Source organism: Camponotus vicinus, unplaced genomic scaffold (genome assembly GCF_025532165.1).
Source record: "Camponotus vicinus isolate PSW18456_S1 unplaced genomic scaffold, iyCamVici1.0 SCAF_14, whole genome shotgun sequence".
Classification (NCBI taxonomy): Eukaryota; Metazoa; Arthropoda; class Insecta; order Hymenoptera; family Formicidae; genus Camponotus; species Camponotus vicinus.
Window position 1 is genome coordinate 697,116 of NW_028141950.1, and position 21,934 is coordinate 719,049.

Genomic DNA, 21,934 nt, shown 5'->3' on the forward strand with positions numbered 1-21,934 from the left:
ATTAATCTATTTAATTCTTCTAAAAAAATTTCAATATTTGTTTAAGAATTTAAAAATGTTACAATGACATTATTATTGTTGCGTATAAAGTATTAAATATGTAGAAAAGTATTTGTGCAAAAATAAAATATTAATAAATAAAAAGAAAAAAGTGTTTCCTGCTCTGCAATATATGAAGTTTTTTTACTGCTTTTTCCGCATATATATTGTTGCGCTCCCGCGTCCCGTCCCTGCGGATGTATTCGCCACCCGTTATTCTGCCGGCGGGAAGTTCGTCGACGGAAGAAGATCGTTTCCGTGCGCGTTGTCAAGACTCAAGACATTGTTTTTAACAACGACTGTCATCGAGAGACTGGAGCCAGCTGTCAAGCTGAGCGGTCGCGTCTCTATATACGAGCCGTTGTATTATTATTCTGAGTTATTGCCTGTGTTTTTGTGTTGCTTATTAAAGTCCTTGTATTCTTAAGAACCGTGTCATTATTGCGAGTGCGCGAATGGAAGCGTGTGTCGAAAGTTGTGTCGCGCGCGCGTTCGATATATCGAGGTCGTTGCGGACGCAACAATATTTTTCCAAAATAAATTTATAGAAATTAATAGAAATTCACTTCAACATGTCTTAATTTTGTCAGTGATCAAATTAATTATCATGCATAGAAAAATATTATAGCTGTTTACTGCTTTCTCCTTGATGTTGATAAACAAATGACAACAAATGATAACGTAGTAAATTTTCTTGGAATATTCATATTGTAGTGCTTGTCTTTCTTATCGAGTCTCGGTAATAGGAATGAATAAATATTCTTATCTCTTGAAGCTTGAATGTACAATGCGTAAATTGCAAAATGACATTGTTTGTTCTTCTCTAAAGATATCTATATTTTACATGGACTTATCAACCAAAAATTAAATTTATATTTAAATTTCCTTTTTTAGATCGCCCAACCACAATTTTAAATCTTCCCAAGTCTTTTGTAAAGAAAATAAATATTTTAAATTTACATTTTTCTATCTATATATGAATTTTTATTTTTCCTTTTATATAAGAAAAAAAATAATATAATAATAGAAAAGAATTTGTTTTGAAAATTAATTTTATTAAATATAAATTCTTAAAATCAATTTTCATCTTAAATTTATATTTTTTGCGAGATCAGTACTTGTTGCAGATAAATAGAACATTCAGCATTTTATCACGTAATACTTTCAAACGATAAGGCAATTCAGTGGCTAACACTGATATTGCTCTGAGTTTCACAATGGAAAGATTACTGTTTAATTCGAGTTAAGGATCAAGTGATGAAGCTGTGCTATTCTCCACGTATTCTTCGGACGTGCTTACAATAACGTTCCCTCTGTGTGACGCACTTCCTACACACAACGTATTGCTTTGTACTTGTTATTGGCTTTAACGCGATTATGTCATCTCACTTGACGCAAATCCTCTGTATTTCTATCTCTTCTATCGGTTATTATTACAATTATAAAACAAGGCAAATTATAATTTTTTTCAGATATATATAGAAAGATTACGCATATAAAATTTACAGATCTTTTAATTGATCTAAAGCAAATTTTTATAACGAAAATTTTATCATATGTCCTTTTTAATTTGCATCTCCTTAATTTTTAACATTAGGAATTATTGTATTAAAATTCAGATTCCCTTAAATAAAATTCTGATTTTCTGAATTTTTACTTAAAATCTTAATTTGAGAGACATGGTATTTTAAACTAAGATATTTAATGTTTAAATTTTACAGACGTACATGGAAAAAAGAAAGGGAGTAATTAATTTCAATAGAAAAATGATTATTTCAGCTTTTAATAAGGAAACTCGTATTCTTCTCTAGATACGCATAATAATAAAAAAAATATATATGTTATGTGTATTTTTGAAAATATCTTTAAAAATCCTGTATAAACATATCTCTTCGAGTAATGCTCGGTAAAAAAATATAACGGTAATAATTCTGTTTCAATCTGATAACTGATGTATTTCTGCTAAGAAAAATATGAAATTTTTTTCATGAAAGTATAAATAAGCAGATATCAGCACTCAGATGAGAACTTGACGCACGATGCTATAAACCCTAAGTAGGACTCGGGTTCCGGAGGTTTGAACAACTTATCCTTCATAAGTCTCACTGATGACGCTCCACATTGTAGAGAGTTTCGTCGTCCCGTTTCGCTGTCTCTAAAGACCATTATGGTGCGAGAGAGGATACACGGATGAAAGAGAAGTTGTAATCGCGCGCGTTGCAAGAATGGTTGGACAGGTAAGAATATATACGGGAAGTAATATCCGGCATATTCTCTATTCCTTTAACGACGAGCTTATAGATGTTGTCACAAAAACGCTACGATTATATCGTAATATATATATATATATATATATATTAAAAAAGTGCGTGATCATTTGTCCAAATTCTTTTATATATCCGCCATTTCCTAATAAGTGTCCTGAGTCGCATAAAGGATATTTTAAAGTGTAATCTTTCTTTTCTTATATAAATATCAAAACTGTCAAATAAATTTTCTCACAGGATATCTATCTTTTCTCTTCTTAAAGTGTAATTCATATCGTATATATTTCTCGCATATGTTATACGTCATGTTTCTTTTGCTATTTTTGTTGAGGAAATCTTAGCAAAATTCCCGATGCTTCCATTATTAACAAAAAAAATTTTATGATGATTTGTGATGATTAATTTTTCATAAAGTCAGTTCGAGTGATATGTTTAATTAGGAAGATAAATGGAAATTTGGAGGCATTTCGTGATTAATTTAAAAATTGTTTGTTCTGTGCTTCCGTATTCATAAACGCGCGTACCATGTCCTCGATCTGAATTCCTTTGAATACTAAATCAAGGACAAGATATGTTTTATAATTTACGGCCGTTACAACGACACGAATAGAAAATCGCAAATAGTTATACGTCTGTCGCAGGAGCGATGCATTACACCGTGGCTTATCCGACATCAGTAGCTTAGCTTACAAGAAATATTACAAGACATCGTGCCTGCAAGGTTTTGTAGAAACTATACATTTAAATGCATATTCAAGCGCGACCGAATAATCTTCCGTTATCAAGACGAAACTCTGAGATATTCTGTGAAATTTTGTGAAATATTTCGTAAGAATAATGCCAATAAAAATGATATATGTACACCTTTAAAATATTACAACTACTTTAATTTTAGAAACATGATATAAAAGTATAATTCGTTCCTATAAATGAAAACAAAAATAGATTAATATTTCAAAATATCTCTGATGCAAATTGATGAAATATTCATTAGAGAAATCACAAGTGAACGAATTTATCTTTTCTACAATTATAATTTTTATATAATAATAATAATATTATAATTTTGTGATAAATAAATGACCTATACTATATTTTTATTGTTTCATTTATTTTGAAAACATATTCAATGTTTTTTTTTCTTCGAAAAATGCAAAACATTAACACTTAGATATTACAATTACCAGTTTTTCTTTAATGATTAAAAATCTTTTTCGCTATTGATATTATGATAAAATATACTTTATTAATTTAAAAAATAAATCATCGTAATAAATATTATTGCTTCTTATCCGGCCAAATTTCAATTACGCCACTTGAATCTATAGAGTTCTTCGAAGGAGAACTTATTGCAAGATTGCTCGCGCACTACGAGAGAAAGTACCTTATACTCGTGGGAATGTACGTCCGGATACTTTCCGAGGGTAATGTACTATCCAATAAGTTCTGTATAATTCACAGTTGGCAAAACCCGTAAATACTCAAAACCAAATCGCGATTATTATTAACTCTCTATAATTATTATAAAGATGAAATCACGCTCTTCACTTAGCTCTATATATAATTAATATATAATTAATTATCATTTGCATGATTAAGTGAGTTCTAAAAATCGCGACTTATTCGATGTGCAAATGATTGATGAAACAAATAACATCGTTAACGTAATCATTTCAAATTTAAAGTAAATATTCAGTTCTTCATCGTTAAATTATAATTGTTGAATAACGATAATTCTGTTAAATGTGGGAAAAGATGATGCAAAATAACGTCTCAAGTCGGCGCGTTTAAGATGTCTTCTACAAGTCATATTTCACCTTATTAAATTTAAGTCACCAGATTTATATTTCTCGGATATCACGTAATGTCGCGGGCCGATTATCTCCACTTTAATTCAAGTAGGATAATCATATAATAGAGCAGAGAAATTGTGTAATTCCCGTAAGGACGGAAGGAAATCAACCAGGCAGAATCATTTATATTCCTTCGTTTTTCGTTCAAAATTAATCCTAATAAATTACTTATTACTTGCAGCACTGACTGCTGAGTCATTATTAAAGTAAGTGAGAAGAGTAAATTTTCGAAATAAATTTGGATGCAAGTTTATTATTATAATTTTAAAACTTTCACACACACGCAATATTATATAATATTATTAATCAAGTTTTAAATTATATTTTTGTTAAATCAATATCAACGACATATTGATTAACTAGATTTGGTCATTTATTTAAGAGCTTAATTGGTTAAAATATTTAATTCTAATTTTACTAATTAGCGGTAATTTTATTTGCTTGAATTTATGCTAACAAGTTTTTTTTAATTTATCGAATTTCACATCCCGTCATTTTGCAATACGTAGTATCTATCACGTAGGCAAATTATCACGTTGCAATAAAGCAATAAAATACTCTGCTCTATTTAATATATGATTAATTAATCTTTATTGAAATAAAATGATACTAATGCTAATTGATCACTTCTATCATTGATTCCCACTTTATCGGAAGATTTATTACCCCAAAATGGTACGTTGAAAAAAATAAGTGTTTCTCGATTTGCTCAATTTATAGGATTGCTTAAACATCTCCCAAGTAAATATCATTTCGAGATTAATCCAAATTTATACATTTCAATTATCGATACTTGCGTATCCGATAGGAAATATTCAGTATCATATAACATCACAAAATGACAGCTTCTCGTTGTGTTTGTTTACTATCCGTAATAAGATCTCTGATGAAATTTGCGTCAGAAAAAAATGATCGACAAACCGATCAAGATTCTCAAGCTCGAAAGTATCAATTTCCATAATTTACCATAAAGAAATATATCAGCTCTCCTCTGACGGTATCGTATAATACAAAGAGACAATCTCGTCGGGGATAATAGATGGACGGTGAAATTTTTCTGATTTAAATTTCCGTGGGGGAAAAAAAACCGCCAACGCAAAACCGCCATAATAAACCCTCTCGGCATTAGCCGATCCCGCTGCATCTCATTAAATCGAAACCCGGGTGATGGTGGCGAAGTGGCCATGCCGTTAAATCATCGTGACGCGAGACCGATAATCACGTAAGGACGAAAATTTACGCGGCCGCGAAGGGACAGTCTCGCTGTTCGCGCGTCAATCCGCTCCCGCATCCGGCGGAATCTGGTGTCGATTGGCGGATTAATTACAGCGTGTGTCCTACGTGGAACCTGGGGGTACCGTTCGCCCGGCCGGTCCGCCTGTTGGCCGTATTCCGCTCGCCTACACCATCAGTCGTCACTACCACCATCGCGAGCCACCGTCGCCGCAGCCGCCACCACCTGCAGGGGGGTTGACTGCGCTCGTTCGCCGCGAGGGTGGGGGTTGGCGTCAGCAGCGGTGGGTGTTCGTGCAGGTACGCGGTACCCCCCGCGACCGTCACCACTACCAGCGTTCTCCGATCTTCTCCACCGTGCCCCGTCACCCTTCGCCCTCTGTCTGTGTGCGTGTCCCGAGGCTCCGCATCTACGTGTGTACGTAGCCACGTCGGAGATTCCGTGCGGCCGGCGTTCTCCGGCTCGGCTCGGTTCGATACGCGCGCGCGCGTACACGATACCGGTGGGGTTCGGTGCCGACAGTGCCGCCACAGCTCTCGTAAGAGACGCCCGTGATTTTGCACCCCCGCTCGAACAGAATTTACCGAACTATACGACGAGGGTGCACCACGGTTCTCTCTCTCTCTCTCTCTTTCTTTCTCTCTTTCTCTTTCCTCCTGTCTCTCTCTTTTTCTCTTTCTCTCTCTGTCTGTCCCTCTGTCTCTCTCTCTTTCTTTCTCTACATCTCGCATCATCCTCGCCTCTTCTGTCGCGTTCCCGTTTCAACGTCTTCTCTCCTTCTCGCTTTCGACTTTTCTCTCCTCCACTCGGCCGTGCCATTCGCCTCGCAACGACCGCTGTACCTTGCCGGATGATACGGTGATAAATTACGAGTGAGTGCTGATTGGGGATACGAGTCTCGGTTGTCTCGATACCTCGTGGTGATGTGGGTGCTAGTGATGATGATAGTGGCGCGTTGATACGAGGCGACCACGCTGTTCGCAATTGTGTACAGGTGGACGCGCCTTCCCCGCCGGTGTGTATTTCGACAAATAACGCGGCTAATCGCGTCCCGGCCATATAATTTGTCTCCAGGATCCTCTACATGTCATTCACGTGATTCCGGAGCGGAGCGCGAGCTATAAACGCTGAGAGGGTCAGGGTGATCGACCGGGAGACGGCGACGCTTCGTGACACCGTCGTTGCATTTATCCATAAAAGTTTATCCTCGCGAAACAACAAAGGCTCGCAATCGGCGAAGGAAAAAAAACGTACCTTTCCGCGTTTTAAATTATTGATCGAGTCATCGATCGAGTATCCACCGCGAGTCTCCTTCGGGGGATTTACGTTAGCTGTAAAACGCGTCATCAGCAATTCACACCATCGTTTCACGCGTCTCAGGGACGCAATTGATGATCGATGACGGCGAGTTCTGAAGAATCACGTGGTCGATTTTCAATCGCGGTGTCGTATATTTATAGTGAAATTTATCCCGTGGATCGTCGTCGGCAAAACGAGTCGGAATTTCGGAGTTATTAACGCGATCGGTCGATGCTTATAGCAGGCAGTACTATGACACTCGGTTGCTCGTTGACATTCAGAATGAGCTATATGCAGCGCACAGCTACGAACTCCTTGACCTCTTAAAGTCACGACACGACACGACACAAAGAGTATACTTCGCCGCGCGAGTATGTGTAAACCGCTTTCTCTCGACAATACGGTGAATCTAAGCTCGAGCGAGAATTGCGATGGCGATGTAAGTCGAGGAGGTTTGCGATCGAAGGCTTTTCGAGATTTCAAGAGGCTCGTCCGAGACACGGAAAAAGCACGTCTGGCCTTTATCATGGCTCACTCTGTCTCGTGAATCCGCAATACGGCGTAACCACCGTCGTAATCCGTCATACGCAACAATTTCCGACAAGTGAAATCGGCGCGAACTTTGCAAGCGCGAAAACGGATTGCGAAAAGTTCCTGTCATCATCCATCACGCGACCGCTTATCAACATTCTTCTGCTATTGAGATCGTCAATAGCAAAATTTATCGGATATTATCTGCTTATCTGCAATCCACTTCCAGTAAGTCACTTGAAAATATCACGGTATATAATTTTGCAGCATAGTGTATCAACATCGTGTATCAACCGCGTCTACGAGACATTCTTTTTTGTACTGTAAACTTTTGACCTCGTATCGGGAAATTCTAAACGTTTCAAAAACAAAGAAATACGATTTCTGTACTTAAATAAATCTTTTCAAATGCAGAGTTCAAGAGTGTTTTAATTGACGAAAATGTCATCAAATGTGTGCGACGTAAAATAAAATTAAAAAATATCGCGGTAGAAATTGATCCCAATTTTAAAATATATTAGATGCAATCGTAATGATTGTACCTTTGAAATCGAAAAATCGAGAAGAGATAAGAAGAGAGAAATCACGACAAGTCAAGAGAAATTACTCGATCTCGCATCGTAATTCTTTTACATCTCAAAATCCTGCTGACTAATTGATCGATTGAGAGAGACCGAATCAAGACAGTTTAGCGATAGCATGAGGTCGACGAAAGTGGTACAGAATCGAAAGGGATGATCGAGCATAGGTCCCAATGACATCTCGGCGGGGCGGGAGCGAGGGGTATAAAAGTCCTCCCAGCCCTCCGAGCAGCGGTTCGGAGGACAATGGTTTCACGAACCGACCCCGAGTGGCCGGGCTCTACGTAAAAAATCTCAGCAGAGAAGAATTGGATGAATTGGCGAAGGAGGGTATCTACGGACCAACGGGAAATCCGAACGATCGACCTAGAGACAGCGGTAGTCAGAGAAGTCTTAATCTCCCAGGCAGCAGCAGGGACTTTGACGGTCAAGATTATCTCAGAGGAGGAATCTCCAGGACACCTCAGCCATTCAGGAGATCTGGCGTTGGAGCCAGATATCGGGAATTCAGTGAGAACTTAGTACGAAGAGATCATCATGGTTCGCTTCCGGTGGAAAGAAGTTGGCCGAGGCGACTGGAAGATCATCCGGGGCAGGCCTCGCCATCCGCTCGAGGATCCTCCGAGTTTCCTGTCGGTTGGCGAGAGCCATTCGTACGACCTGGCGTATCACCCAGAGGAAGTTCCATTGACGTGCAAATCACTGACGAGAAGTCCAAGTCACGTCGTTTCGGAGAAGGCTCGAAGTACTCCGAAGGACTCTCGCCCCGTGTTCTCTCCTCGAGAGAAGCCGGCAGAGACCAACAGTCGTCGAGATCGGTCGAGCGATTGCCACCATCGTATGCGGGTCTAAGTCCGTCTGAATACACCGAATACCAGGAATCGCAAGTGGCCAAGATTCGCCCTAAGACTACGACGAAGGCCTATCGAAACAGCGACAAGGAAGATGAGCCGTACAAGCATCCAAGTTCACAATTGGTGGAAGAGAACCAGGAAAACGTCGTTATTTTCAAGACGATGAATATCGGCAAGGGATTGGCAAAGGAGGAAATTCCGAGTCCATCGCGAACATCTCCGGCGACGGAAAAGCCGATTTCTCCAGAGTCCAAAAAAAGCGAATCCCCGCCAATTAAGAGAGTCGGCTCTAGAGTGCAAGACAGCACGAGGCTGCGACCGCCATTGGCCGGAACTGCCGGGACCTCCGCCGATTCCGGTACCGGAGATTCCGGAAGCGCGGAGATACAGGCGGATGTCGTGACCCCTCAAGCTACATCGGATGATGTTCTCGACCCTAGCGTGTCTAAGATCGAAGACAAATCGCCTGGCGCGAGGACACCCGGCACTAAAGGCGGCAAGCAAACAGTAAAGCCATTCACGAAGGAGAGCCTCGACAGGTTCGAAAACAAGACTGTGCAATTAGTGCGCGAATATGGCTTTCAACCCAAGAGAAAAATGTCAGTGGAAGATGGTGCCGTACTGCCAAATAAATTTGAACCATTTCCGAGCGAGCTCTACGGCAGGCCATTGGAAGAAATTGACAATTTCATCTACGACGAGGTGAGTTTATTTTTCTCATTTTACATCTTTAAGATTCGGTACTAGGTGAAATTATTTAAGAAATAACTGCTTTCTTCTCGAATTATCCAACATATAGTTATATTGATGTATTTTATAATATGGCATTATTATATTATATATATTAAATGTATAATATAACATATATATTATAACATATATATTATAAGTATTGATTGAAAAATTAAAAAAAAAAACTCGCGTACAATTAAGCGTTATTGAAGAAAGCAGTCATTAAAAGAATATTTATAAGTTCTATAATGGTTAGTTTGCTCCGCATTAATTCCTTTAGATAAAAAAGTAGCTTGCATATCAAGGGGAAATCGAAAAGTTCAATTTCAGTTGCCAGAGCTTATCACACTTATCTTAAATCTACAAGAGAAAATGTTAAAGGACCACGCAACCGAGGATCGTTATAACGCGACGTCGCGATACAGCAGACGTGTAATTCCACTTGATATCGTCGAATGTTGCCGGCAGGCGAGAGCAAATATCGGTCGGACGCGCGCAATTTTTGTTTCTGTAAATAAATTTCTCCGCGGTAAAACGAGTGGAACAAAAATGGCGAGGAAACCGTAGGTGATGATTAAAAAAAGAAATGATAAAAAAGAAACGAAGAGTGGATTCGCCAGAGATATATATGTGCAGAACACAGGGGCTTCAGATGGAAAGATGAGCTTGAAAGAGAGAGAGAAAGAGAGATAGAGATGATGGGCGATGACAGATCGGCAAAATGGAAAAAGTAAAATGACTGGGAGAAAGAGAGAGGGGGGAAAGAGGGAAGGAAGGGGGAAGAAAAGCGGGTAAATCTCTTCGCGAAGAAAAATGGAGCGAGAAAAAAATGAAAAAGAGATGAAGGGACGCGACGAAAAAATTAGGCAAGTTGGCGTATGTATAATCTATTTATATTAAAAATCGATCGCGATTCTATTCATGACTTGTTCTTAAATAAGAAATCCTTGCGGTAGATTATGTGGGTCACAAAGACACATTGGATTTCTTTTAATTATTCTTATTCCCGGTTATCTCTCGCTATCCCCGGAGGCTTTTATCTATCGAGAGAAAAATTTAAACGTATATTGCAGAGAACGTGCAGAATTTTATCGAACAAATTTTATAGCTTTCGAAATATTTCATACTCGGACTTTTCGTTGGACGTCAACGAGAATACGTCGCTTTATTGAGATATTAGACGCGGAATGTGAGTTTAATGTGCTGCCGCTATGCAACCTTTCGCATAAATAACGTTTCAACCTCTTGCAGATTCCAGCAGAAGTTGTGATGTCAATGCTATATCATCATTCGCGAGAGTTATCGATATTAGGGGAAAAAGATGAAATATTTTAACCCTTTGAACTTTTCAGCAAGATAAGTTATTTAAAAAAATTGCGGTAAAATGAAAAACAAACTTTCTTCGTAGTAGTCTGAAAAAACTCGTGTAATTTATCTTTGACAATTTGAAATCTTCTCACAATGGAATAACAGAAGATCCATTTCGCGCGTAGATGACAGAGAGTTATAACGATATATCCGCGTCGAGATGACCCGATAAAAGAGACAACGGAACTTGGCGAAAAGCACGTTTTAGGAAAAGCTTGCCTCTCAAAATGTAAAGCTGAAATATAATACTCCAGCTAAGAATACCCAAAGATTTCGATACCTTTCCGAGTGTGCAAACGAATAATCGGCACATCGCATAAAATTGCCTCTCAAAAAATGGAGAGACCGAAATATAACATTTTAGCCAAGAAAACAAAAAGACTTCAGAACTTCTTCGAATGAATAATTCAGAACTTTAGAATCTTCCTCGATATTTTTTTTTTTTGAGACAGATATAATATGTAAAAATCGATCAATTAACTTTATTTTTCCAATTATATAATAAATGAGGTTTAAATATCGTTAGAATAATTTTAACGAAAAACTTACGAGAAAAGACAGACGAAAGACGAAAGGAAGAGAAGTCTAAAGACGATTGACAAGAATAGAATTGGTAGCGTAAAGCTCGCTGGCTGACAGTTCTCGGCAGACGGACGGCTTGTATATGTCACGTCACGCGTCTATCAAGGTCGTACAGAGGTAGTTTATAATTCAACTATTTACATTCCATTGCGTAGCGATAGATTCACTTTGTATGGTAAATATATATAATTGTATTTTTTTTCGAGCAATATTTCGAGAGAGAACAAAAAATATAAACAAATCATGTATTGTTAATTTATATCCAATGTTACTAGAGAAAACGCATTACTGAAATATTTTATAATATTTTAGCACAAGCGCAATATATGTATGTATTAATAGAAAAGCGTGTGCGATATATTTTTCTATTATTTTGTTAAATAAATTTACAAAGACATATAATTATTTAATTATTAAATGGTATATTTATTATTTAATATAATAGTATATTTAATTATTATATAGTATATTTTCTTCTAAATAATTCTATAAATAGCGATTTTATCGTCATGATTGTTTTGGACAGTTACATATTAAAAAGTTTATATTGTAAATTATATTGAGAGAAGAGTAAAATAACAAAAAAAAATAATCTTATATGTAAAATTCAATGTTAAATATATTTCGCGAGTATGATTTCTAGTTAGCTATTCAAGTATGTCAAAAATATATCAAAAAATATATATAAAAATATTCGTTATTAATTCTGAAAGAAATATAGAGAGACAGAAATATGTGGATTAGCTTACTAGGATTACAGTTTCACATCTAAACAGTTAGTTTGCACGTGGTTTGTGGTCGACATCGCGCAACCAGAGTTGGAAACATCTCGATGCTGCACAAGGAGCAATCAAGGCGCGGTGGATTTGTTATAAAGTTTCTGCTTTGTGTATGCGAGACAGCAAACTTTTGCATCCCCACCGTAGAAACTATAACGAATAGAGAGCGAAACAGGTTTCCGCGCATACTTTTGCGGAGTATCGTTAAAATCGATGCTCGCTTTAAGTTTCCAACCGACTTTGATGCGACCAATATTCTGCATTGAGGAGACGGTAGTATCAATCTCAGATTGATTACACGATTATAATTGCGAAAAGTTACTTTCCATCAAAAAGTCGCACAAGATTCTTGCGCGTAAAGTATTAAAATTTAAAAAAAAATAATATAATGTTAAAATTGTTAATGTGTGCATTTTGCATAAAATTTGTTATAAATTATAATATGAGAAAATATGCATTTTATGCGAATTTTACAGAATTGTACTTTACATTTAATACATTCAGTTTATATTTATCGTGAAAAAAAAAATGGAAACACGTGTGATCTCAATATGTTAAAATTAAATTTTCCGTTATACTAGTCGCATATCGAAAAAGTTTCACATCCGAAATGAAATATATATATTTATTTATATTTATCGATTTATTGTTTGATCTATCGCGATGGCGTCTAACGATATAAAAATCTATTAAAATAATCTATTTTATCTATTGAAATAATATGTATATAGGACGATATAATTATACAAATATAATTAATAGTAACTTTTTAAACTATTCTTTCATTATCATTGTTGTTATCAAAGTATAAACATCATTATAATTTACACGCAAGAATATAATATAAATAATATTTTTATTTGTTTCATTCGTTTTTCTCGAGTCCTCAAAAATTGATTTTGATTAATAACATTATATTAGACACTAATAATATCTTATTAAAAGAGAGGGTCCAACATCTTAAACATTTCGGATGTTGTGAATTATATGATCAACAATTTAGTTATATGCGAGCAAATTTATGAAAAGCATTTTTAGATTTGCAAAATTTTTTATTAGCCTATTTGGGAATAGACATCCCGTTATTAACTTATGGTCTCGGCATAAACTCTCTTCGAAGCATGTCGATAAGTTTTTGGCGTCAATTCGATCCATACAGAAGATATTGAATATTTCACTTTGTGAATCAAAAATAAAAAGCACGATCTCTAATAAATTCATGTCGCTTCCTTTTACTGAACAATTCCCTGTCGAAAAGATTTTCAATATCGCGAAAAACCAAGAGAGACAATAGAGATCCGGACGACAGGGATCGCAAATGCGATTTCAATCATCTGGTTTCTTCCATATAGCGCGTTTAGTGAGTATCGATATTCTGAATTAAATAGCACATAATAGCATATGTTGCCCGTAAATTTATGTTAATAACTAAACGTGATCGGTAAAATCCAATCTGTTTAGATTGAGATACAAGCTCTTGAAATTACGAGGACAAATTCACATCGACATAATTTTTTAACGATGCAAAACGAATAATATACGAAAATATACGATAATTAAATTATATCTGATAATTTTAAATTATATTTTTTAAATCATTGGACCGTAATGACGATTCTCCAATAATTGTATTTTAGCCAAATTCGTGTACTTCTATGTTTTATTTTTTTCCGTTTTCATTTAAAATATATATGCGATAAAATCTTTGGGTATACAAAATAATAATTTAAAGAATAAAAATTAATCCGAATATATTAGCGGGATATTTGATATATAGAACTAGAAATAACCTGATTTAATATAGTTTTAGAACGTAATAACAAGTTCGTACTATTATACTTATAACAATCAAGCAAGCTACTTACAAGAATAATTGGACAAGTTTCAGTTTATTTATGACAAGTTTTGTGGCACGTATGCATATACGCGACGCTTACGTAAATATAAGATAAGTAATTTAAAAGAAAAGAGCGCATAAAATGTGCTTCAATGTAAATTGCTTTTAGAAAAAAACTACAACTTTTTGCATGTGCAATTGTAACTTTTCATCTATTTTAAATATTAATAATTGATATATTTTATTAATCCTTTAATAATAATATTAATAGGGCATTTATTGAATTAATAAATGTGAATCATAATAAAAAAATTCACTTTTAATTTAAGATATTAAAACAATTAATGCACAATTAAATTAATCTAATTATTGACCAAATAAACTAGGTTACGAATTTGGTGAATTGGACAACCGTCAAAGAATTCTCGATGTCAGAAACACACATGTAAAGCAAAAAACTATTAGTCTTCTCTATCTGGAAGCATGTAGGAGCGTCTTAAATTATTGAAAGCAATTCAATAATTAACGTGTAAACTTGGAAAGTTCCTGACCTGAGGCATTCTCGACTTGACATATAGTTGACGGCACAATTTAACGGTCATTAGTTTAAAGAGAGCGCACATTGCACATTATATATGTAATAATGTCTCGTATAAATGAATTTAATAAGTAAATAGATGAACAATCGAACAAATATAGTAAGATTAATTTTTCATGAATTGAAATCAAAAGTAGTTCTATGCCTTCGAATTTTTTGATTAAACACATAAGAAAAATTATATGCCTGTGTAAACAGTTTAAAAATGCATGCACTGCATTGAATAGCATTGCACAATGTCCATGCAGTTTTATTCATTTTATCGCGACATAAAACGACTATAGCTTTATCAACAATCTACTTGACACGACATTATTTCATATAGCAATAAATACTTCCGCGACTTAAGCCATTTTATATGCTACGGGGTTACGCATGAAAGCAGACAAGGACTTTCGATTTTCACTGGCATATGCTTTCGCAGCACTGATGTACAAGTGCATTTACAGGTGGCTTTTACACAGCATCTATATAATTTTCTTGGGCAGATTCACGTTACGACCGATAATGCTGTCATTCTACTGCGCAGTGAAAAAGTAAACGTCCGCGTCGCCCACGTGCAGTAGTTAGTATCGTCTTGTAATCAGACATATGAGACTATTATTATATGATGGTTGAAAAGCTAATGGTTCTGACCGACACACGAGTGTGAGTAGCGATATGAATATGTACCGCCATGCATGTCCGTAAACAATTGTACATTTTTTAACTTAATTTATTGAAAGATTTTGTTGTTAGAATAATTATTGGAAACTATTAGCGTGGAATTATCGGTTATTACACTTGACAAATTGGTTGTCAAGTGTCATATTGCAATAAACAATACTGTTACATAGAACTCTACAATAAAAAACTGGATAGAAATGAGAATTATATTACTTATATTAGGAGGAAACTCTCTCTTCAAGTTTGAATTTTTCTTTTAAGAGAATGGAATTGAAGTCTTAAAATAAAATGCTCTTTTTGACGGCTAGAAGTATTTTTTGATGCGTTTTTATAAAATGTCACTGGAGATAGTGAATTTACTAATAAAACAAATTCAATTTTATTGCGCTGCGACATTCAATAAAAATGTGTACGCTTTACACATGGTACAAACTCGCAATGTAAGGTCACTTGGTCATGTTCTGTTAAAATGGTTTAATAAAAACGATATCGTATTTTTCAATATATATAAAAATTTTGCAAATCTAAAATCCATTATACGTTTATTGTATATTATGTATCGTATAATTAAGAATTATGATACGTTTATTGTATATTATGTATCGTATAATTAAGAATTATGATACGCAACGATTGTATATAAAATGTATTAATCTTTATGGTTAATACACATATATAAGTCCTTAAAAAAAAAACTAGCTAGATTACATTATACAAAGTCCATATTTTTTAAATATACATTTTTTCATTTTTTTAAATTTAATATTCTGACTATATTTTTATATTTTCATGTGTATTATGATGTTTTAAAATTACTAGATGGTCAATTTTACCTGTGTCATATATGTGTTCTGCATATTATTTCCGACGTCACGCTTGACCTTTTAACGAAATTCTTTTATATTTTTGAAAACCACGTGCAAAAGATTATCTAATATCAAATGTATATAAAACACACAAACATAAAACTACACAGACTTCATTTTCCGGATAAAATTGCTGGACAAATTATTGTTCCGAGTGTTGTTCCCATATTTTTTAATATGTCAGTCATATCTATGGTATTAATTAGCGTCAAAACCGAACTTGCGAGTAGGTCAGCATTTCATCGCAGGATATACGAAAATGGGAAATCTAGGAAGAGAGCTTACAACAAAAAATGAAGAGCTCGTGTTTGGTTCCCGGTTGCTTCGTCCAACGCGCTTTTCTACTTTGGCTAATGTCGTATACAGCTCTCTCACAGTGATTATGTCTTGTATTTCAGAAATATGTGCATATATATCTACACATTTATTTGAATCGCGAAATATTTGAAAAAATTTAAAACAATAATATTATATAGACTATATTAAATTATTTTCGTGCTTATCATTTTATTAATATTTTTTTTTCTATATGTATTTTGATATTTATATCATTGCTTATAATTTAATAAATGTTGTATGCGTAACACAATAATCATTATTATATTTCAAAATATTCATATGTAAACTATAAATAGTTAAAAAATGAAAAAGATAAACTAATAATATTAATAATATAACAAAATTAAAAAAAATAATCTTAATAAAATTAAATCGTGAAAGAATATCAAGAAAAATACACATTATCAATAAACAACAATTTGTTGTGCCTTCATTCTGCTTTTTATATTGGCTTCGTGCATAAAGATATAAAATATAAATTTAATTTAACTCTCTATAACGCGAAAAGTACACCAACATGATTGCGCACGATGTGTAAAATTTTCCACAGTACTACTTACCATAAAAAAAGGGAAAAAGATTTTCACATGGAGAAACATTTGAATATTTTTCGGAATTTTTTACAGTCCATTATGAGATAATACAGGTATATCGATGAACACTGATTGCTCCAAAATTTAATAAGAGATAGAATATTTTGTATGAAACATCTGAAAAACATAAATATCCAACGAAATGCGTCGTTTCGGATTATTGTTGCGTGCAATACAATTAATTAAAATAATGTATTGAAATAAAACCATCAGTTTTTATTAAAATAACTGCTTAAGAAATTTTAATTTATTATTTCATTAAAAAAATTTCATTTACTATTACTTTTACTCTAATCAATAATATCTGTGATATTTAAATATGCATTTATTAATTGCATATGATTGTTTGAAAATATTTTTATTATTGTTATTTATTTACTTTTTATTTTTATATATTTATAAGGCATTTAATATTGCAATTTTGTAGTTAAGTTAAGCATTGGCATTTTATGATTTAAATAGACTAAAACTATGTCACGTGTTTTAAATGAGACAGATATTTGTATTTCTAATTCAAACAATATTATTATTTTTTTCAACAAGATGTTATAATTGATGAGTTTTTTAAATCATTACATATATGCATTATTTAAGAACTTGCATGATATGTATATTTACATGCTGATATTTCTATGTTTTTCGTCATAAAACATATTGAAAATATTTTCATATATATTTTCACATATTTAGATATCAAAGCAGAGTAAAATGAAAACGGCAGTTTACAATGTCAACCGAGTAATATCAAAGAATTGCATGTTACATTTGCGTGAAGCGTGTCGGCATAACTTTTGACACGTTTCTCCAATTATTGCGTGCGTGTTGTTCGTTGAGACACGCGCCATTCCGAGCCGTATCTCAATATTGTAAACTCGTCAACAAAGTTGCCAATGAAAAAATCCCACTTACGTATCTACGTCTTTCGACGAGACGAGAATGGAACACGCTGATCGCGATATGCGCGCGTTTAACACAACGTGTCATCGGGCCAATTTCGACGACGCGCTTTCCGCAAATGAAAAGCTGCGTGTGAATTAAATAACACTCACGTGTTCGAAGAAACGAAGCTGCCCGACATACGTCTTACTTTAATTTCCCGTCGAGGAAATGAGCCGCCGAATATCCATTCACGAGCAAACCGCAGATCCTTGCATGCAGCTGCAACCTGCATCAGAGAAACGCAATATTGTATATCGTCTTGATGTACGTAATATTTCATCCGGCAATGGACTGTACCTTCAGCGAACCGCCGATAAATAAGCGAGTGCATTGTTGAAAATTTGAAAAATGAATGCGATATTCGCACAACTCTTGCGACTTTCGATTCCATGGTCCAATTCCAAGATTCACTGCAAATCAAATGTCATCGTGACGTCATCTGAACGCGAGTTACTTCACTCGGCTAGTAATTTTTATTAAACGTGACGTAACACAAATATGTTGAATATAAATATATGAATACGAATATCATGTAATATCATGTAATAATTATTATCACTAGTTATTAACGAATGCATTACAATATTCATGAGCTGATTTGTCACTTTCGATACTCTAGATTATATCAAGAATGCGTTTGACACACAAGAGTGAGAGAGAGAGAGAGAGAGAGAGAGGGAGAAAGAAACTCGAGGAAGGTCAAACTAACCCTCCGATAGTCGAAAAGATTGGGACTCATAACCTCGTTTTACCTTATCACGACATAATTCTAACCTCGATGATTATAGAGATGACATAATTCCGCTTCTCCTCGATTCTCACCACACTCAATCGCAATTATATCCGCAACACAAGCTTCCGAGCAGCAACGTACGACGCAGGACCACCATTGGCCACCATACCTGTCACACTTCACTCCGCTGTGCGGTCCACTAGTCCGCTGCCGAGTTCACGCTGTCGACGGTGACGTCACGGCAGCCATGTTTGATGCCCAAAGTGCAAACTTGAAGCTTGTGGTAATCGGGAGCTTTTGCGTTGCGATATAACTGCGATCGAGTATGGTAAGTGTCGGAAAAAAGGCAGAATTATTTCATCTCCTTAATCACTATTATCGTAATCATAGCTATAGCAAGATATTACGAGGTTACGAGTCTCATATATGTATGTGCGATTTCGACTATCGTGCGTAGGAGGTTAATTGATGAAATTTTCGCGTCACATTCGTTCGCGCGCAAACGCATTATTCACATAATCTATAATATTATCGAAAATGACAAATCATTTAATGAATATTGTAACGCATTTGTTAATAATTAATGGTGACAATTATTATATGACATTCGCGACATTCGATATGTATGTGCGGTTAAGTTTATATTCGATGTACAAATAACGTTATTGTCACGTTTATGGAAATTATCGTTCGAATGACGTCATAATGGCCATATTTGATTGCATAGCGCAAACTTGGAATCGGACCTCAACGCGCCATAACGGAATCGGAAGTCGAAAGATGCAATGATCTCCGCGCTTAGTTACCGTGCTGGTGAATCGTATGCAGTTATTGGTGGCATCAGGTCGTTCGTAATGCGAATATAATTTCCATCGAGCTTGGTGAGTACCAAAGAAGTGGAATTAATTGAATTCTGTAATCGCTATGGTTATAATTATATCATATATTACGGTCATCAGAATCACTCTCTAATCTCATCATTTAAATTTTACACACAATTTTAGGTTTTCAAAAATAAATTATATGTTAACAAGTAAATGTACAAATCAAGAAAAATATTGCGTCAATTTTTTTAAATTAACTTTAGCATAGCTCAAAATTTTATTGTTAAACATACTAATAAATTACTCGACAATTTTTTTCGATCAAATTTTAATGTCTCATAATACATAAAATGTATATTTTGAAGAAATCGGGGAACATTTAACCCGGGGGAAACATTTAACCAAATTATATTAATTATTGAAAATTAAAAAATATTATTTTAATCTGAATATTATATGAAATTTTACATGATAAATATATAATATACAAGCGATTATGTATAAAATCACGAGCTATTTTATCTGGAATAAGCAAATTTCAAATCTTACCTAAAACCAAAAGCCAAATTATAGTCGTCTTTATAAAATATCGCTTGTTTCTTATTTTATTCTCGTTCTCGGCCAAACGTGAGGATAACATTTTGAGGTAAACAATCTTTCGCAAGCAGTGATCTCATGACCGGAAATATTATGATAAGGAAAAAAACACAAAGAGAAAGTATAAAAAAAGAGACTCAGAGATCAACATACAGGATAATAAGAGAGACGTATATCGATACTCTATAGAAAATTTAGAAGTGAGTCCAGGACGAGTTCTGGAACGAATAACACGTATTTCGTAATTCGTAGTTAGACACAGCAAAACCATTGTTTTTCATCTTGCTTGGATAAACGGAAACAATATTAAACAATTAAACGCTTCTTCTTTTCCTGAGATAAGTATCTTTCTTACTTTCTTCTTTACACACACACACACACTGTTATATTCTTGTAATAGCATTCAATTTCAGTTTATCCATCCTCTTCGATTTTTTTGCAAAATACATATATTCTTTAAACGAGTATTTATCATCTTATTTGTATTTCGCGAAAATTAATTTTTCTCAATTATTATTTAATGTATGATATTTATAAATATCCATTTTTTATATATACATATTTTTAAGTTTCTTTTCTCAACATCATTATTTTCGTCACCAGTATTTATTATTTAGCAAGACAAAGTCATTCGTATTGAGATTTGTGTTATAATTTTCTTAGATCCTTTTTCTCGGTTGAAATTCTGTTAGCAATTAACGAATCATTAGCTCAATAGAAATAGTAATTCTTTCTCAAAATAAAAAGTAATTTATAGATTGATATATATATAATGACTTTATTCCGCGAAATACTTATGTTTATATATATTTTTACATTGTGTTTATTAATCGCATTTACATGTTTAATTTTACATTTATTATTAGATTTATTATTCTTGTTATTCTTCTTGTGTTTCAATGGGTCTGATTTTGTTGTGAGAATGGTACATATGTATAGTTTATATATTCTAATATATATAGCATTGTTTTTCGACGAAATCTGGAGAGTATTGAGAGTATTGATGGAGAGAGACTGGGAATAAATCAGATGTGGATTGATACGCTATTTTGCATGTGGTATTTTATATCATTTAAACTTGTATTGCTTATATCATTTAACATTGTATACATTTGTGTTATATATGTGCGTCTATTTATTAAAATATGCGATTTACTCCGTCAATTATCACATTATTTTCTAATAAACATATACATACATAAACATAGAACTTAACCTAACCAAAGAAACGGAATTAATTAAATTCTGATCGCTACGGTCAGAATTATATTATATAATACAATATTACGGTCATCAGAATCACTCTAATCTTATCATTTAAATTACAATATTAGGTTTTCAAAAATAAATTATATGTTAATGTGCAATATCAAGATAAATAGTATCGTGTCAGTTTTCAAATAGTTTTTTCAAATTAACTTATGCAAACAAAATTAGCTCAAAATTTTATTGTTCAACGTACTAATAAATTACTTATTAATTAGAATTTTTTCGATCAAATTTTAATGTCTCATAATACATAAAATGTATATTTTGAAAAAATCGGAAAGAGGATATCTCTACACTAAACATTTAACAAAACTGTATCAATTATTAAAAGTTAAAAAATATTATTTTAATCTGAATATTATATGAATATTATATGAAATTTTGCATGATAAATATATAATATACAAGCGATTATATATGAAATCACGAGTTAGTTTATGTGGAATAAGCAAATTTCAAATCTCATCTAAAGCTAAGTGCCAAATTATAGTCTTTATAAGATATCGCTTGTTTCTTATTTTATTCTCGTTCTCGGCCAAACATGGGGACAACAT

At 34.0% G+C, this 21,934-nt stretch overlaps 2 protein-coding genes and 1 long non-coding RNA gene across 13 annotated transcripts in view; 2 read left to right on the forward strand and 1 right to left on the reverse strand.

The window, feature by feature from the left end:
- The window catches only part of Pyd (zonula occludens-like protein polychaetoid), a 49,044-nt gene extending 30,173 nt beyond the window's left edge, over positions 1–18,871 (reverse strand). The window contains exons 1-4 of the mRNA XM_083088903.1: positions 18,710–18,871; positions 18,255–18,367; positions 18,068–18,183; positions 16,986–17,135 (exon numbers count right to left, since the gene is read on the reverse strand). The gene's annotated coding sequence lies outside the window, so the exon portion shown is untranslated. The remainder of the gene's footprint in view (positions 1–16,985; positions 17,136–18,067; positions 18,184–18,254; positions 18,368–18,709) is intronic.
- Positions 280–3,171, forward strand: LOC145965397 (uncharacterized). 2 transcript variants are annotated; one of them, XR_014436688.1, is made up of 6 exons: positions 280–624; positions 934–971; positions 1,155–1,379; positions 1,761–1,961; positions 2,047–2,276; positions 2,948–3,171. It is a non-coding gene; the product is annotated as an uncharacterized LOC145965397 (long non-coding RNA). The 2 variants fall into 2 exon arrangements; XR_014436689.1 differs by having other exon boundaries at positions 280–544.
- The window catches only part of LOC145965389 (sodium channel protein 60E), an 84,282-nt gene continuing 68,249 nt past the window's right edge, over positions 5,902–21,934 (forward strand). For 2 of the 10 annotated variants that reach the window (XM_083088892.1, XM_083088894.1), the window contains exon 1: positions 5,905–9,360. In XM_083088892.1, the coding sequence (XP_082945018.1) occupies positions 7,978–9,360 (1,383 nt within the window). In that variant the 5' untranslated portion in view covers positions 5,905–7,977. Of the gene's footprint in view, positions 9,361–18,920; positions 19,019–19,417; positions 19,572–21,934 lie in introns of those variants that run through there. The other 8 variants (XM_083088886.1, XM_083088888.1, XM_083088884.1 and 5 more) reach the window with 8 other exon arrangements.